At 35.9% G+C, this 12514-nt stretch overlaps 1 protein-coding gene across 1 annotated transcript in view; it reads left to right on the plus strand.

The window, feature by feature from the left end:
- The window catches only part of LOC128982897 (uncharacterized), a 110503-nt gene extending 98469 nt beyond the window's left edge, over window positions 1-12034 (plus strand). Inside the window, exons 6-11 of the mRNA XM_054401953.1 lie at window positions 1462-1666; window positions 1919-2103; window positions 2669-2864; window positions 9601-9816; window positions 10421-10651; window positions 11291-12034. Coding sequence (XP_054257928.1) covers window positions 1462-1666; window positions 1919-2103; window positions 2669-2864; window positions 9601-9816; window positions 10421-10651; window positions 11291-11439 — 1182 coding nt within the window. The 3' untranslated portion in view covers window positions 11440-12034. The remainder of the gene's footprint in view (window positions 1-1461; window positions 1667-1918; window positions 2104-2668; window positions 2865-9600; window positions 9817-10420; window positions 10652-11290) is intronic.
- Window positions 12035-12514: the final 480 nt, after the last annotated feature.

Below are 12514 nucleotides of genomic sequence, written 5' to 3' on the forward strand. Positions count from 1 at the left end.
TGTTGAGGTAAGCTTAGTTCTTGACCAAACTCGCTAAATTAGCATCCCTACCCAGTTAATATTGCTAAGCTTATACTCCTTTTGTAAAAGTTTTAACAACATTAGTGTATAAAGGCATCCCATTGACCAAACTTAACCCTAGATTACTTTTCTGATCAACATAAAAAAACTACAATTAGTAGTATAAGTTTATGTGGTGGTATTCCTCTTAAAGGTGCGACTGAGTTACATATTCTATCAAATTAGCCTAATCATAGCTGATTCTTAACTCTTTTGCAGCAACAGACAGTACCTGTTTAAAATCTCCATACGATATTGTTTTTCCTCCCATTGGAACATGTCACAGTACTTACTTAATAAAAAATATATATATTTCCTGTTAATTAACAAATATATATTTCCTGTTAATTAACAAATATATATTTCCTGTAAATTAGCAAATATATATTTTCTGTACGAAACTATTCCATCTTTATTCCCAGGTTATTTTCTAAGAGTAGTCGTTGAGGATTCCACTTCATACAAAATATTGATTAAACGCTACAATAAATCTCAAATTTAAAAATAAAGAAAGTGTAGAACATATGTTTTGAAATAAAAACAAAGAAGAAGTTTTCCATTTAATCTTGAATCGTTAATTATTTAGTCAATGGGGTTATCATGTAAAACGTTAAAAATACACAAATTTGAAAAAAGCTTTTCAGTAAAATAATTTATTTCCACATTCTATAACGCATCTAAAAAATCTTAACTATTATAGGTAACTTTATCCCTGGTTTTATAAAGTACATTGCAGAATTGTCTGGCAAATAAGTAATGTAAATGTTAACATAGCGCTTGATGATAAATCACGGTCAGCTATATTGAAGTAAACAAAAATCAGCAGTAAAAGGCTTCTAATGCTATTCTTATGCAGAACATTTTACGTTATGTCTCTTTCTGGTAACTTTATGGGAATTCTGCGATTTTTCCCAAGTCCCTGGGGTCAAGACCTTTAATTTAAGACCCCTCCCACTTTTATGCTACTTACCAGACGTCCAAAATGTTTTGGTAAAAGTTTACTCTTACAGAATTATATATAAGGTCTTGAAAAGGAATTATAAAACTCTATACCTTTATAAATCTGTTTGTTTAATGTGTGACAATTCAAATTATGAAATAAATCAACAGGAATACCCCACTCTTTTAACGTCTATTTTGTAATGCATTATCCTACTTCATAAAGATCATTTTTGTTTTATAGCTTGTGTCATGACACTCATTAACAAATATACTACAGTTGAGGTAAATCGTGTTGAATCCAAACCATAAGATTTATGGATTTTGATTAAGACCTCTTACCCATGTTAACCAAAGCATTTCCTTAATAAAACCCATCCTTTAAGTGCACGCTCTTTATTTGTCAATGGTAAACTTTGTATGGACACTCAATGACCATAAGTAACTCTGAGCCTGTGACAGGACCCAACTACAGGCTACCAGACCAACACTCCTCTAGAGACCTTCACCATAACTCCAGGTCGCAGATACAGGTTCCGCATGATCAACTCCTTGGCTACTGTGTGTCCTGCGCAGCTCACCATCCAGGGACACCCACTCATACTCATCGCTTCTGATGGAGAGCCAGTCCATCCCGTTGTTGTTAATACCATCATTTCATTTTCAGGTAAGATGGCTAAAGATACTTTACGACGACTAAAGATTTGTTTGTAGTTTTCTCTACATTAGAACTATTTTTCCAAATACATAGGGAGAACCCTGTGTTTTAGGGGTGTGAGCGCAATAGACTACAAATCCGTGGCAGTGATGTGGGTTCCTTTAAAAAGCACACACACATTAGAATAGGTAGTTCAATGTTCAACAATGGTTTTCAGTCCAAAATAAACCACTTGACAACTTGATGTTATGTTATGTGTAGGAGAACGATACGACTTTGTAATCAACGCCGACCAGCCTGTGGGAGCTTACTGGATTCAGGCTCGAGGGCTAGGAGAGTGTGGAAACAAGAGAGTACAACAGCTAGCTATCCTGAGGTACGCCCGAGGACCCTACCAGCCGACGTCACAACCACCAACGTACGATGTCGGCCTGCCCCAAGGAGTGGTGAGTCACAACCACAATCATTAAGATTACAAATAGTGTCAGACCGGAGTGGTGTGAAAATAACAATAGCGTGGTATTACAATTTATAGTCAGTTATTTTTTATTAGTTAGATTTTCATTGAAAATTTTGTTGAATGAATAAAACGGCTAGTCCAGGAGCTATGCTTGCAGTGCCGATCTCAGTAAGTTCCCTCTCTTGTTGTGTGCATGTCTTGAGGCAGTGAATTGTGTAGTTTTCTGTCGATCTTGGATGGCTTGGTTTCAAACAGCGAAACAGCTTTAGGTGGTGTAATGGCAGGATACCTAGCTCACCATTTCTAGTGTTGTGAATTGTGATGGTGAGTGTCCTGTACTGTCCATGATATATTCCTAATGGAGAGGACATTACTAAGCATGGTAAAAATTTAAAATATTACTGGTGCTATCCCTATCATACACCTATAATACCGTAATCCTTATTCTTGGAGGCAACATGCAACATGCGTCCCCATCTTAATGATTGATAATTGATAATAATTGATAACATCTTGTTCATTGTGATTTCTACAAATACAAATTTGTGCAGGTATTGAACCCTCTGGATGCTATTTGCAACCGTCCCAGAACTGACGCTGTCTGCATCAACCAGCTAAAGAATGCCAAGCCTGTGGACGAGGGAATCCTTGCTGAGAGACCTGACGTAAAAATCTTCTTGCCTTTCAGATTTTTGTTCTACAGACCAGAAGAACTTTTCCAACCACATCAGTACAACAGATTTTTAGGTAGGTCAATCAAAAGTACGAAAATATCCTCCCCGCAGCAAACCTGAAGACTGAGTGAATTTCCATTTCTACAGTAGGGCCTACTAAAATATTCCCTAAAAATTGTCAGATTTATTTCCTATTTAATTAACATTAATTTTAGTGAGTACCTAGGTTTTCTGCTACAGGGAAGATATAGAGATGTGTTTTTTTTATTGCAATAACGATAGCTTAGTATTAAATAAACAAAATTTCAAAATTTGGTTTAAATATATCCATAAACTAGCAAACTTCAACAGTTTATTTATTCTCCATAAGAATAACATGGGAATTTTAAATTTACAATTTTTTAAATTATCTCTGTAACCGTTGGGCATACAAAAACGCTTCAATATACAAAATTATTGATTTTTTAAGCTCTACAAATTGGTTTGGAGAGAAATTATGAAATTTTGGGGTCAAAAATGGGAAAAATCACTTTTTGCCCCATAAAACCTCCCATAAACCCCCGTTCCCATGGTCCGGTTATGCTGGTTTGCGAGCTCGTTTGAATAAACGTAGGTTTACACGTTTGTACCAAATTTAATCAAAATCGGATCATTTTTACTTAAGTTATCGCGCTAACACCACATATATATATATAAATATCTAATATATAAAATTCTCGTGTCACAGTGTTTGTCTGCAAACTCCTCCGGAACGACTTCACCGATCGTTATGAAATTTGGTGTGTAAATTCTGTAGGTATGCGAATCGGACGTAAACTATTTCCCGTTTCGAAATTCTTAAAAGGGCTCCGCCCCAGTGGCTCTGGAGTTTCTTATGTTAAACTTATGAGAAATGGAATTAATGAATCTTAACAGCTGTTTCAATTAAACAAGTTGGTTCTGTTCTATGATGTTCAATAGCATTAAAGTTACAAGGATTACCAACAGGGTGCAGCACTATTATTTCTTTTACATTTATGACAACAGCTAATTTGCAACCAAAAGGTGAGTGAGCGTAGCGAACGAACTTCAACCTGGAGGCGAGTTAGCGTAGCGAACGAGCTAACCTGAAGGCAAGTGAGCGCAGCGAACGAGCTCCAACCTAAAGGTGAGTGAGCGTAGCGAACGAGCTCCAACCCAAAGGTGAGCGAGCGTAGCGAACGAACTTCAACCAGGACGTGATTGAGCGATGCGAACGAGATCATCTTGAAAATTAAACGTAACGGTACTTTCTTTCCATCGGTCTGTCTTAGGGGAAACCTATAACCATAGATAAAAACATACTCCCTTAGTAGATTTCTCATCCTTATGGAACAACTGAAGACAATTTTATTGTTAGTTCTGTACGGTTTATGTAGAGGTCGTGTTTTGTTTACAATTTGTTTCCCGTTATTACAGCCATTTAAAACCTCGTTTAAACAAATAATACGATATAATCATAAACAATAACCTGTCCCCTAGTTATATAACCAAACAGTAAAGCACAAATCAAGAAATTAACCCTAAATTATTAGAAACAAAGTTTCGTCGACACTAGCGCCCATATGTCACGTACATGAACTAGACACGAAAAACGTGCTTCAAAATTTACAATGGGATGAGAAGTCTAGCTATAACCTTAGGCGATACGAAGTTCGCCGGGTCAGCTAGTATATATATATAATATATATGAATTTGAACGGATGGTGTTTTTGGCCTCTAGGGACCTCAAAACGAAAAAAAAAATCGGTCCCGCGTCCAGGTCTTACCATGAGTACTACGGTAATAGCTTATTCCCTATATGGGAAATTCGCTAAAATGACGTATGTAGTAAACATGGAGAAAAAAACTAGAAAAAACACAAAAAATTGGGTTTTTGATCGTCCGTTATTTTATTTCCAAAATAGTGAGGCCATATTTTAATGGCTAAGGACACTCTCGCCAATCCTGTGAATACAATTAAACCATTAGAATCATAATCGGTACTCTAGTTTTCTTTAGAGTAGGCTGCGTAAAATGCCTTCTGGGCCGTGACAGACGGACATAAATTAAGATAAGACATGTTTCAACTTCTTCAATGTATAAAACGTAAAAATAACCCAAAATATGTATAATTCTGAGCAATGTACAGACAAAACCATAACTTTATTTATACAGATTAACTGGGTTTGAATTTTCAATATCTAAACAAATGTATAAAACTTCTTTTAGTTTTACAAATAGTGCTGGGCGGGGGAATAATGTTTCTCATTTGTTGTGTACCTCATTTATGGTGGGGGGGGGGGGGCTGTTGCTCAATTTTGGGGGTTGCGTCATGAGTCTAGGGGGGGATGGGCACCCCTGATTATTATAATAAGCTGTACCGAACCGAACCGAATTTGTACCGTGTAAAATGCTGTACCGAACCGATGACGGTAATTAAGCTTGTACCGTACCGACTTTTTCGGTGCACCGCAGACCCCTATTAATTTTTAATTTTTAATGTTGGCATAAATACTATCACTTACCCTCCTTGATGCACAATATACTATTTTGTTTTGGTTGGTTCTTTTCTTTGTGTTACAAAATAGTGTAAAAATATGTTTTAAACATACTTGGGAATAACAAATAGAAATTCTAACGAATAGCGCTTATTCGTTGGTTTTTTTGGCTAACTTCTATTTTATTAGTTAGTTTTTAAAAAGAGCTGGAAATAACTTCTACTCAGTTAGTTTAGTAGACAACGAATAGATAATATATTCGCTAGTTTTAAATCGTTAGCTTTTCTGGTCAGGCGAAAGTATTTCCAGTACGGGTTATTTATTTTACGTGTTCAGTGAGGGTTGCGTGTTGCGTGCGTACGTGAGAGGTCAGCGCCCTTGTGACAAACAACGAGGGGGGTGGGGAAAGAGAAAGTCAAAGTCCAGTTGCTTTGGTATGCAGCGGACCCGGGGGGCGAGCCAATGGCAGCCAATAACATCACCCCAAGCACCGAAGGGTGGGAAGGGGGAATGTTTGTTTGGCGATTGATATGTAATCTCAAGTGTCAAAACATTGTCTTTACTTCAGTCGATGTTCATTATCTGACCGTGACAGGTGTTAATTTTTTGTTAGTTTCTTAGTTGTGTCTTGTCGTTATATATATTTTAGTGATAGTTAAATATTTTAAATACATAAGTTATTAAGGTGAACAGTTTGAATTAAGTTGGAGTAGATAAATAATATTTGTTTGCGTCCATTAATAATAATGGTGGGCGAGTGTGATATCAAGTGACCAATCTTAAGTGACATATTTCAACAAGTTGAAAAAATGAAAAGGGTGGAAACGCATTAAAATGTTTATTGTGTTTGTACCCAAAACAACAATAATTAAAGCATCTGTCACAAGTGCTTCGAGGTAAGTGGAGAAAATGTATGATGGTCTCGTTTTCAACTTGAAGTGGAATAGGCCTATATATTTTTTTAATGAATATAATTTTTATTTTTTAGTACAGTTATAGTGTATTTCTCAATGTGTTTCCCATGCTCTTTTAAACTTTATCTCGCCACAAATAGGTCACTTTTAAATGTAGTAATAAACTATACATTTATCACACTGGAAAAACTACTTCATGAGACTTAAAAAAAAAATATCTGATATTTCTTAATCCATTAATTGTTGTACAAAAAATTTTAGTGTAAAATTCAGCTAATTGAACATCAACAAACTGTGTTAACCGGGAACTTCAGTTGTAACTTATGTTTGTGTATTGAAAGTAATGTTTATGTCAGGAAAGGTGAGATGATCACTATTTGTTTTTGTCTTTTGAACTATATTGAAAACAGAGTGATGAAAAGTTTTTGTATTACCTTTGTCGGGAAATAAATATGTGCACTCGAGTGTGAGCCTAAATATATCTGAGATGAATTATCCGATTTTGTTGAAACAAAAATTAAATATAAGCGCCGAGACCGCGGAATATGTTAACGGATGTTGCTACAATTGCAGGAGACAATCAAAATGGTAAAAATACTTGTAAACATGAAGAACTGCAATGTTATCTTGTATACAAAGATTCGTCTATTTTTATGAATTTGTTACGGGTGCGGTGGATCTGTGAAAGCAGTTTGACAATAATACTTTTACAGCAAATGATATTGTTTTCAAGTACAGTATTGTAATTTGTAATAATTAATTGTAAATCAAAATCAAATAAACTTATGGGGACAGGGGACCAGAATGTCAGCTGATCTCTATACTGGAATCATTATGAATTGTTGTAGAATTTGGAAGACCGAACAAAAGCTTAGTTAATAGTCATAGTGGACTACGTAAATTTTGATTAGGACCGAGAAAACTCTATATATTTTTTAAATGTACTTTATATTTTGGAAGAATCACCTCCAATATCCTATGGTCAAGTGTCAAGAGTACATGAATATTTTATACGCTATGTTTATTACCGAAAGGAATAAAATCGCAATAGCGGGAAATACAAAACTATGTTGCCGTGATCGCAACAGTTGCTCACGGGATGTTCCCTCAATCCTGTGACCTCTTTTCTAATGTTGGTTTCGAGTATCACTTATACCTAATGTACTAAGAAAAATAAAAATAATGAAAGTAACAACCGCTGCGCGCGCAATTCGTCCGATGCCGCCGCGTGTATCGTTTGTCGTCATCGTCAAATCGTTGGCACTTATAGGCCCCTGTCCTGTTGGTATAGAAATCCTGGTACCGTACTCACATTTTAACGTTGATTGTTAGTTCAGATACTTGTCCTAAAAACCGATGGTGCCGATGCCGAGATTTTCCTTTAGGTATCAACACAAAGCTAATTATAATAATATTAAATGGTTATGAAATACTTATTTTTTTATTTTCTCCTGCTCTCGGGGGGACCATGGTCGCCCCTCTGTTCTGTGGACACAGTTGTCACTTCAGTATTTATAAATGTCATCTGTTCTTTTAAAGCGCAATGTTTTGAGACAAATTTTAAGAATTGGTGTAAAGGAGTTGTGTGAAAAGAAACTTAACTAGGTGTGCAATGCAGTCGTATGCTTGCAATATTGAGCGGAGCAAGTATGGAATGGACCTTGTAACTACAGCCATGTTAACCGCTTAAATAGCCTATCTAGTATTAAAACTGAAATCTATCCAGTCACTACTGGTCAACGATGGATGCATGGTATAAAGGTATATTAATCATTTTTTAAGTAAATGCTACGTCTGTTGTAAATGGAATGTCTACTTACTGTATCCAAAGTCAATGCTAAATCTAGTTTACGTAAATGAGACGTCTCCTGGTCGAATCCTTATTCAATGGTACGTTTGGTTTACATAAATAATGGAATGTCTACTTGCAGAACCCAAAGGTAATGCTACATTTGTTATACGTAAAGGGGAAGTATACTTACAGTATCCAAAGTCAATGCTCCTTTTGGTTAACGTAAATGAGATGTCTCTTTGCAGTATCCAGTGTCAATGGTGCATTTATATCACGTAAACGGGATGTCTAGTCTTCTTACAGTATCCGAAGTCAATGGTTCATCCGGTTCTCATAAATGAAATGTCTACTTGAAGTTAATGTCGATGGCACATTTGGTTCACGTAAATGAAATGTCTACTTGCAGTATCTAAAGTCAATGGTTCATCTGGTTCTCATAAATTACATGTATACTTGCAGTACCTATCCAAAGTTAATGATACATTTGGTTCACGTAAATCGGATGTCTACTTGCAGTATCAAAGTCAACAGTTCATCTAGTTTACATATATTAAATGTCTACTTGAAGTATCCAAAGTCGATGTATCTGTTTCTTGTAAATGGGATATCTATACTTCCAGTATCTAAAGTCAATAATGCATCTGGTTCACGTTAATGTAATGTGTAATTGCTGTATCCAAAGTTAATGATGTATTTGGTTCACATAATTTGGAATCCCTATGTGCAGTATTCAAAGTAAATTGTACGTCTGGTTCACGTAAATGAAAAATGTCTACTTGTAACATCAAAAGCCAATGGTTCATAATCCTTATTGGTTATACATTTTGTAGCAAATAATGCTCAACGGTATCAATCTGATTGTTCTTCCCTTTTGTTCTCTATTTCGCAATGTGCTAGTTTAGATGATTTATTGGTAAACACATGTTACAGCTTTTGTTTACCTTTTTATTGTTATCTTGCAAATACTTTCATGGCAACCAATTAGCCCATAAGGCCCATGTTAAATTTCTAAAAGTTTAAATTCACATAGGGAAAAGCCCTGTGGTCCGATTTGTACCATTTCAGATTTATACCTTCCCATGGTTGGTTACTATGACTGTGCTAAATTTCATGCAGATCACTTCAGCCATTCAGGAGGAGTATTTGTAAAACAAAAGCAGGAGTGTAGTATAAGAGCTTCGCTCGCTTCGCTTCGCTCTGCTCAACAAAAAGTGATCTTTGTAGGTTCATAAGTTGATTAAGCGAGAACTTCTTGGTGCTTTGAATACTCTTTTAAGAGAACATGTAGCGGAAGAACAGTTTACAACCACTCTACTTGACAAACAAGCAGCAGCTGTTTTGTCCTTGTGAGTGGCGATTAGCACTAGCGCTCTCCTAAAAGTGCTAGTGGCGCGCTAATTTTCTAGCGCTAGTGGTCACATGACTACCCTTCCCACTTGTTAGCGCTTGTATTATCAAACATGTTAAAAGCGACTAGCAGCGAGTAAAATACTAGCGTGTAAGTTGTTATTTTCCCTAATGATGCGTTTACTCGGGGCTAATAATCAATTAGCAGCTAATACTAGCCTCGTGTCTGCTATATTCTGATTGTATCACTGGTTGCAGTTGCTCCTGGCGCTGGTGACCACGTCATCAGTTTGGTTGATGAGATCTCTTACGTCAGTCCACCTTCACCTCCGCTCTCACAGATTGATGATATTCCTCCAGAGATGTTCTGTAATGGAGACAACAAGCCAGCCAACTGTGGTCGTAACTGCATGTGCACTCACAAGGTCGATATCCCTCTCAATGCCGTGGTCGAGGTTGTACTGGTCGATGAAGGTGAGCCGACAATAGACAATAGACAACAATCTAAGTAGAAGAATGTGTCAGTAACTGTGTTTGTTATAACGCTTGCAGTGTATAGCAATGATGTATGGATTTATTTGTTAAAAACTCCTATTCTTTCCATGTAACCTAACTTAAGTAAGGTATCTTTAAGTAGGGACTTTGGTCTTACATCTAACGTGTGGTGTGTAAGGTATTTGGTTCTTATTTGAAGCCTTCAGGAATATGATTGAAAAATGATGTTCCTTTTTAAGATTGTTTGTTGTTGTAGAAGCTGTGGTGATGTATTGAGAGGGCAAAGTAGTTGTAGAAGCTGTGGTGATGTATTGAGAGGGCAAAGTAGTTGCATTTTTGGTTTAATGTTGGATCAGAGTTCTGTGTTTTTATTTGTTTTTTGCTGATTTTTTACAACATGTCCCTGTCAATGGATGATTGCTTGACTGTATGATGGACTTGATGGATGAATGTAGTGGTGTGGCTGTAAAGATGTTTGTATCTTAAAACTCTTGTAGTGACTAAGCCCAGCTAAAAAAAATTTAATCACTATTTTTCAGTATTAACTACTATTCAATAAAAAAAAAAAACTTTGTTTCAACAGTACAACAGCCCAATCTGAGTCATCCGTTCCATTTGCACGGATACTCATTCAACGTTATTGGTATGGGTCGATCTCCGGATAAGAACGTCAAGAAGATCAACTTGAAACATGCTTTGGATCTTGATAGAAGAGGACTGCTGGATCGTCACTACAACCTCCCTCCTGCAAAGGACACCATCGCTGTGCCCAACAATGGATATGTCGTCTTCCGCTTCAGAGCCGATAACCCAGGTATGTTCAGAGACATGAGATAATCAATCACATATTGGAAGACAAAGCACGGCTTGGCTTTGGATTAAACAATAGAGAGAAATTCAATCATCTACTGATTTGAATAAATCTTTCGGGTTACTACGTTCAGGAACACCTGTAATGAAGTATTTACATTTATTTTAGCCTAAGTATTTAGTAACGGTATATTTTACCCAAGCTATTTATGTTTAAAAAGTACCCCCATAACTAAGAAGCTGTAAAAACTTTCCAGAAAAGAACTAGTTTTGATTCAATGAAGTGAAGAGGATTTCTGTAAATTCAGAAGAATTCTAATTTGATTTTAAGGAAACCATTTTGAAGGTTTGAAGCGAAGATTATCAACAATCTTTTATTCATATTTTGTTAAAAAAATGTATTAAGAAACAGCAAGTTTAAAAAGCTTGAAACAGTTCAGAAAAGACTAAATGGTGTCAGTGTTTACTTGTTTTTTTTTCTCTCCAACATCTAATTAAATTGTTCCTGAATAAATTAGCTACAAGGTTATTGGACTACGCTCATAAACGATGCCAAAATAAATAAACAATAAACACAATTTTTTACTTCTTGGTACCCCAACACGATTATTACAATTGATTTATAATTTGTTTCTGTCTGCAGGTTACTGGCTGTTCCACTGTCATTTCCTCTTTCACATTGTGATTGGTATGAACCTCGTGCTGCACGTAGGAACTCAAGCAGATTTGCCGCCAATACCTCCCAACTTCCCTCGGTGTGGAGACCACTTACCACCCGTCACGCTGCACTGACCACATATCTCCACGGATAACTTATTGCAAAGATAACACAAGGGACTTCTAAACTGAGGCCAGCCGAGCATTGGACACCGGGGAGAGAGGCAATTGAGCAAATAGTTAGCTAGGCTGTACAGTACAAAAAATATTGCGATGGTGGGAAAAGCCCCGGTGACGATTGTACTTAATGAAATATTATCAATCTCTTGCATTTATAAACTGATTTAAACATAAACAAATACATAAAATTGATAAAAATAACATGTGGTATATTGTAAATGAGCATTTTATTATCTAAGTAAAAACCACATCTTATGCAAGCCAAAGAATATGAATAGATAAAGCCTACAAGGTGGGAAGAAGGTTTATTGCTCGATATATTTTCATCTCGTTGCTCCTCGTGATAACAGAATGAATGTTTATGTTAAGTCTCTGACTTGTGGCCATATCACGTAACCTCAGCTGATGAAGCCCTTCGCCTCGACGGGAGTGGACTGTTCAAAACTTAATTTTAGGATTTAGGTTATTTTTTGTACGAACTCATCATTTTGAATTTTCCACTGGCGTCGTAAATTGTAAGTACTTTATAAATAAATTTTTCTATTTTGTATGCTAGCTTTCTTTTTCCATTTCTCATGTCATCCAACTGAATGAGGTTCAGCACCCATTCTCCATTTACATGAAGTTTTCTAGAGTCCTCTATTCACAATACAGCTTAGGTGCTATACCAAATCACAGTTTGATTATAAAATAGGTTTAATCATGAAACAGGACATTTTTAGCATTAAATATTTAAACTCTTTATATATAGGTCTCGCAATTGTTTGATGAATGTTCAAGTTATTATGCTTTGACCTTACAACTTACATTTTTAACAGTTCACTTATTTTATGTTGACTTTACTTTGTATAAATGTACAGGTTTTTTGTTAATTTCTTTCATACTTTTTACATTTCATTTTCTAGTTTATATTAAAATTATTATACTGTTTCACATAACATCTACCCATCTCCAAAAGATAGGTATAAAAATAGGTTTTTGTATTTTAACTGTAACACCATACTGTTTTGTACCATTATAAGGGGATTTA

Source organism: Macrosteles quadrilineatus, unplaced genomic scaffold (assembly GCF_028750875.1).
Source record: "Macrosteles quadrilineatus isolate MER2022 unplaced genomic scaffold, UCM_ALF_1.0 Scaffold_1__1_contigs__length_201487025, whole genome shotgun sequence".
Classification (NCBI taxonomy): domain Eukaryota; kingdom Metazoa; phylum Arthropoda; class Insecta; order Hemiptera; family Cicadellidae; genus Macrosteles; species Macrosteles quadrilineatus.